At 36.3% G+C, this 7,157-nt stretch overlaps 1 protein-coding gene across 1 annotated transcript; it reads left to right on the plus strand.

Annotated features, from left to right (window-relative positions):
• Positions 1-3,923: 3,923 nt before the first annotated feature.
• On the plus strand, positions 3,924-5,679 carry LOC132187028 (SKI/DACH domain protein). The gene has a single exon (XM_059601180.2). The coding sequence runs from the start codon at positions 4,403-4,405 to the stop codon at positions 5,585-5,587; it is 1,185 nt and encodes a 394-aa protein (XP_059457163.2). The 5' UTR covers positions 3,924-4,402; the 3' UTR covers positions 5,588-5,679.
• Positions 5,680-7,157: the final 1,478 nt, after the last annotated feature.

The following is a 7,157-nucleotide window of genomic DNA, read 5'->3' on the forward strand; positions in this document are numbered from 1 at the left end:
GAAAATCTCTACTATATATATATATATATATATATATATATAAAATTATTTAATCAATATTTTAACACTTTATTTTCAGTTAATAGGTGAAGCTTAAGCTAATAATAAAGAATAATTTTATAATTTAATCAATTAATATTTTAAGTGTGTACTCAAAATTCCCTTTAATAGGAGAGAGTCATGAGACTCAATACTTGAAATATTTAACTGAAATGGAGACAAGGTTCAAATTTATGACCTCTGAGTCGAATATCATGTTAAATTACCACTTATTACAAAAAACTTAAACTAATAAGAAAAGATAAAACGTTAGTGAAAAAGTGATAAACTTCTAGGAACAGTAATTAGGCAGTACTAAGGAAGTGACATCAAAGTTAATTTTGCGGAAATCTAAAGATTATGATCACTAGAGAAGCCACCTAATTACCTTGTCGACACAATTAATGATAATCAAATTGTGAAACAATGCCCACCGTTAAAGGTTAAAACTATGGAAGTAATAATTTAAAGTACAGGTAAAAAACAAAAAAACGGATTATAAAAATTGGAGAGGCAAATGTTTTCCAGATAATTTCATTATTATGTCGTTAATTATATGCTGTTGAAGGAGTGGAACTGTTCTATAGAATATATACTAAAATCTAAGCGGTGTTTGGCAAATCAACTGCATCATTATATTCCTTATTTGCCGTTAATGATCATAGGCTCATGGTAAAAGGATTTACCGACCATATTTGTTTTTAACTGTTTTCATTGAATTCACATCATACTAATTAATTATAAGGGTGCGTTTGTTTTTATGGACAAAAAGTGTGATTTTAAACCAAATTACAAAAAAATAATTGTTTGAGATTATATTTCTAAAAAATTGCAATTGCAGGTAAAGATGTGCTTTTTTGAAAATGTACAATTTTTAAGGCTAAATTGCTATTTAAAGGGCAAACCGCAATTTTGCCAAATGTTTAACTGTGTTTTTAAAAATCATATTTTCAAATTGCACATTTTAAAATCGTTATTTTGAAATCGCAAACTCAAATGGACTCTAAGCGTATTTTTCATAGCCTCAAAAACCTCCATGTTGACTAGATTTAAAAAATAAACATGGAATTTAGTGATTTTAACACAAAAGGGCATCACCCTTTTATCTCCTTAGAACATTCACAATGGAAGAGCCAAATGTTACTTTTATCTAAAATTGATAATCAAATTTGTAAAAAATTCCCTACATTAGATTAGCAAAAAACAAATGCAAAATAAATATTTGATTGGAAGAGCCAAAAAAAAAGAAAAAAAGAAGCTAAATGGAGGAGCACTTTTCAAGGGAGCTATTTTATTTTCTATTTTTCTCAATAACTTTTCCCAAAAAACCTTTTCCCAATAAAGAGTAAAAATGAAATAGATAAAAATGGATCTGGCTTACATGCTGTTATTTTAATAAAAACATGTATTCTATAGTTTAATCAATAGTCAAGATTAAATATCAAAGTTGATTTAATTTTAAAAGCTTTTAATAAGAGAGAAATTTTGAGAGACTCAATCTTGACCATTGATTAGAATACAACATATATGCTGTTATTAAACTAACAACGTGTAAGTCGGATCTGATAAAAATATAGCTAATCGGATGTAGAGAGCCTTTAAAAATTTATTAGCCAAACTAGATAAAGTGAGTTTTAAGAAGCAATTTTGTATAAAAATTTGGCTTCTTCATTATAAATGATGTTAGGCATTCATAGAGGCCAAAGTTTATATAATGAGAGCCGCATTAGTTGACTGTACAAGCTGGCAAACACAGCTTGGGGCTTGGCATATTGCAATAATAATACTTGATAATACACTCCACACCATGCTACAAAGTTATAGAAGTGCCTTACTTTTCAAAAAGAAAAGTATATATTAAGAGAGAATATTATTGTACGCTTTAAATATGTTATTTTACTTGGTGATCACCATGATCTAGAGAATGACTAAAACTAATTATATTAAGCCAGATACACCATATAGAACCTAGCTAGCTCAAGATATATATACTATGTTAACCACATCTTCTAGATTATCATACATGCTCATGCTAACCAAATGCAGAAATGACAAAGTGTGGCGTGGTGGGTTTGCAATGACAAACAAAATGAGAATTATAACTCTTTTCAAAAATCAAGAATTAATCAAGGATTCGAGGCAAACATAAGAGAAAACTTAACTATGTATTTCTTATTGATAAACTCGTTTGAATGGGATCGCAAAAAACTCATGAAAACAAAAAACTTCATCACTTGTTCGAACGAGCAAGTGAGCTCGTTCGAGCTTGGTTAAGGTTTCATCGCATTCTCACTCGAAATCTCAATTCATGTAGCAATTTGTTCAAACCTGAAAAACTAATAAGACTCCAAAACACACTCAATCAGGAATTAATAGAGAGTTCAACAAATATATGCGGAATGTAAAATCAATCAATCATGAACACATGGATTTCTTTACGAAGAGAAAATCATTTGGAGAACTTAGTAAAATGTAAAACATTTTCAGGGCAGTCAAACCCAGAAAATCGCTTCATAGTAGAATAATGATAAATTACACAATGTCAAAGACTTACAAAACTTTTGTACTTGACACTCCTGTGTACTAGATAAGTGACCCACTTATCCACTATCGCAATAGTTCTCTCAGAACCTCTTGTCTGTTCCTTTTATGTGATCTCCCTTCACTGAAACTCTGATTAACTTCAATTGCTTCATCATCGAGGACGATCAAACATTCCTTACTCTAAGAGAGAGAATTAATGCTCTATAACAAAGACTCTCTTAGCTTAAATCTCCCGAATTCTAAATGTAGAATTTGTTCCTATACAGATATGTATAGTTCTATATAAACAACTACATACCCCTAGTCTAATGTAATACAAACTTTGTTCAAAATAGACTAAATTTACACGAGGCGTCCGGACGGTGTATAGACTTGTCCAGACGGAACCAAGTTAAAAACATTGAATCCCAGTTCTGTGGCACGGCGCGTCTGGACGCCTTGCAGACGAGGCTCTTGTCCGGACGACATTGCAAACGAGGCTTCAGACAGAGGTTTTTGGGATTCAGAGTCAGCCTTCTCATCCGAACGGTTGAAGAAGAAGATGTAGACGAGTCTCTCACTACACACTTAAATTGAACATGTTAACCACAAGTATTTTGTTCACACGAATCCAGCCAAGACAAAATGAAACTAACATAACCTAACTTAAGACAAGGCTTCTAACGAGTGCTTATGTAAAGACCTCGTTCGAAACTTTAAAAAACTCGTTTGATAACTATGCAACTTCAAACTAGTAATATTGTCCAGATTTCCGGTCTTCACTTTAAAGCTCATTTTAATAGAGTAATTGTTGGAATTAGCAAAAAGTCAGAAAATATAACTATGTAGGTCTTTGAATCAAATTTCCAATGGCATTAAGTTTGTCTATATTCAATGTCAGAAACTCGAGATATTATCTTCTATCAAGGCCAGTTTGATTGAGCATCAAGAAATTACAGGCGAAAAAAACAAAAAAAAAAGAGGAAGGGAAGAACAGAGAGAGAGAATAAACAAAGAAACCATGGGGACCAGACAACTATAGGTTGTGATGTTGTAGGATCACCATCTTCAGTACATACGATCCCACACATGAATAACTTTCTTCAGCTTTTGTTTTTGGAAGAAAAGTAAGGATCTAATGTCACTTCATGTGTAGGAGAGAAAAGAGGTTAAAAAATTTCTATTAAATAATGTGGGGGTAAAAAAAAAAAAAGAAAAGAAAAAAAAACAGTTTAATAATTGTCATATATATATATAGCACGTCATCATTGCCACCCTGGCAGTAGTTCCGGTTTGGAGTTTATATCCACGCGCTCTCATCACTCATCACTCCTCAATCCTCATAACCACAAAATCATCTCCCGCTAATGCAATTAATCGGCGTTTAATCCACAGATTCCATTAACACCAGATTCTTAATATAAGACCGTCTAACAGAAACAAACACCCAGAACCTCTCTCTCTCTCTCTCAATCATCTTCTACAATCGGCGTGGCTTTTTGCTTTCATTGCTCTCTTTCTATCTTTCTCTCTCTCTCTGTCAAAGACATCAAGCACCCATCAATGCCCATGCTTGCTTTCTCTCCTCCTCATTTGCCCCCTCTGACACTGTGAAGGAGCAAACAGAAAAACAGAGAGAAACAGAGAAAGAGAAAAGATCTCCCCCTGTCTTTCAAATGTCTTACTTCTTTCACATACAGTCAATCATGGTTGCCTCCATTAACGCATCTCTCTCTCTGGAGCAGGCGACAAATAGAAATAATTGATATCTTTTTTCCTGTTTCCTCGACCCCTCCAGTGCCCTCTCTGCCTTTTGTATATATAAAAGAAGGGAAGGCATATGGATAGGTGGGATAAACCGGCGCGGGAAGATCGGCACGGGCGCCGGAGAGAGAACCCGTCTTTCTCTTCCACTCTTCTCGACGCTATTTACCGGTCCATCGACGAAGGCCACGGCGAGGAAAGAGAAGAAGAGCTTGTGCTCTACAGAGAAAGTAGCGTGAGGAAGAAACAGAGCAGCGGCCTAAAGGAGCAAGAGGAGGAAATGGCGAGCTTCCGGCGAGCGTGCATGATCGAGAAGTGGATGGACAAGAAAGTGAACGACAAGGTCGTAGTCCGGCGGAGCTCCGCGGCTGATTTCGATAGAAAATCGCGAAACGACCGCGGTTTTGATCATCTGTTGCAGAAATATTCGAGCTCGAGCTCGTCGGAGTCGAGTTCCGGAGGTGGGTTCTCGTCGTCCGAGTCGTCTGAATCTGTTTACACGTTGAAATCAAGGTCTTCGTGTTACGGTATGCAGCGGCCGAAGCCTATTCGGACCAGCTTTTCTGGCCAGAATCCTCAAGCGGAGAAGCCAAAGCACGAGAACAGTTTCGTGAAGACCAAATCCAGGGCCTTGAAAATCTACGGCGATCTGAAGAAGGTGAAGCAGCCGATATCGCCGGGCGGACGCCTCGCAAGCTTTCTCAACTCCCTTTTCACTGCAGGAAGCCCGAAGAAGGCAAAGACGACGTCATCGTCGTCGTCGTCCGACGAAACCGGCTCGGAGAGAAAATCCTCCAAGTCAACCGCCACGTCTACATGCACTTCCGCTTCCTCGTTTTCACGGTCTTGTCTGAGCAACACCCCTTCTTCGCGAGGGAAATTCAGCAATGGCGGCGGCGTGAAAAGGTCGGTGAGGTTTTGCCCGCGGGTTAGCGTGATTGTGGACGAGGATTGTCGGCCGAAAGACGCGGAGATAAAATGTTATGTAATGGGAGGGAATTATCGGGTCGACGAAGTTACCAAAGATTTGTTCAGAAATTATCAGAAAGAGATCATCAAGGAAGACTTGGACATGAAAGATGTTCTTGAAGATGAAGATGATGACGATGACGATGACGCAGGCAGTTGTTCAAGCTCCGATCTGTTCGAATTGGATAATCTTTCGGCCGTCGGGATCGAGAGGTACCGCCAAGAATTGCCCGTCTATGAGACCACACACTTCGACACTAATCGAGCCATTGCAAATGGCTTAATTCTGTAATTTCCAAATAACTTGGAAGTTTTCTTTGTTTAGCCTTTTTTTTTTTTTTTTTTTTTCCTTTTTTTTTTTTCGATGGTTTTTATTTAGCCTTTTGAATCAATGGTATGGGGGTTTACTTAATTCAGACAATAATATTTATGTTATTGTATCATGGTTTTTTTTTTCTTAACCTCTCTTTCCTTTTTCTTTTTTATTTATTACTATTTAGTCGAAAAATTATCATACAATTGGGATCACCGTCGTCGAAAGAAAAAGAAATGGGAGGCAGCTCTGATAATATTTGAAAGTAAAGGAAAGTGAGGAAGAAGTCATTGAAGATTCAAAGATGGTGTTCACACGAGAGAAGGAAAAAAAAAAGGTAAAGAGGTGAAGTAGATGAGGTTAAAAGCAAAGGCAGATTTTCTACTCTTCCAACCATGTTAGAAAGAGAGAGAGAGAGAGAGAGAGAGAGAGAGGGAGTGGGGCCTCCTCCCTTTGCTTGAAGATGACACAATCTCTCTCTCTCTCCATACACTACATTTACAAGAGAGGCAGTATTAGTCAAAAAAGTGGTTCCTGATAATCCCATTGGAGGCTTTTAATTTTTAATTATTTTTTAATGCAGAAACCCTCTTTACTAAAATGGATTTTGAGTAAAGTTACTGGCCGGAGAATGATTTATATTATTCTCCAAAATCATTCTCCGGTGGTGGCATTGTTTTACAGGCAGTAAAAGGAGGTGAATTGATGGGTTTTATGGAAAGAGAGGAGGGAGGTAGATGCATGGTCTCAAAAGCTGTGGACACAAGGATCTAATCTTTGATTCTCTTAAGCCTTGATGTCAAAGTTGGTTGGCTTCTTGATATTATAAAAATATTGCTCATTTTTTTTTTTGGCTATAAGAGAGATCCGGCAAATGGCTTAAAAAGTGTTTCAAAGATTTCTCTTATTTTCTAAATTGCTGCGCTCAATAATTATGAGCCTCATTTTTTCAAACCATTGGACGAAAATTGGTCAGGCTAAAGACAATTTTTGGAACCCATATTAGTTCTTTCATTGCCTGTCTCATGCATATGAATGAGCAAAGTGATGAGTATAGGTGACATAAAAGGCATCAGTTTTGCAGATGAAAGGTGTTTTTCTTCCATCATTTGGGGTGAGACTAAAACAATCAGATGAAAAGATTCTTATGTCTAGGACTGGGTTTGTGTGAAATTATTTGCTCTACGCTACAAATATAAGTTGGTTGAATATACATGTATGAGTGTAAAATGATTACAAGTTCTTTAGTTCTTTAGTTGGTTAGTAAAAAGAGTAATTCTAAGATGTTACTTTTTTGAAATGTATTGGTTGAATATAAACGTGTGAGTGTAGAAAGATTGAATTTTACGTTGGAATGATGTTATAAGTGGGTGTAGTTGATTTAACACAGTTAGGCCAAAATTTGTAAGCTTAAACTTTTGGGTTAAGTGATGTCTAAACACATAATATCACGATCTCATTGAAAGACTCCCAATGTGTCAATATGTGAGTATAGACGATGGCTCCTGGAGTAAAGGGAGAATATTCATGGTGCAAGCACAATCAAGAG

This window comes from Corylus avellana, chromosome 6, assembly GCF_965113065.1.
Source record: "Corylus avellana chromosome 6, dhCorAvel1.hap1.2, whole genome shotgun sequence".
In the NCBI taxonomy this organism is placed as follows: domain Eukaryota; kingdom Viridiplantae; phylum Streptophyta; class Magnoliopsida; order Fagales; family Betulaceae; genus Corylus; species Corylus avellana.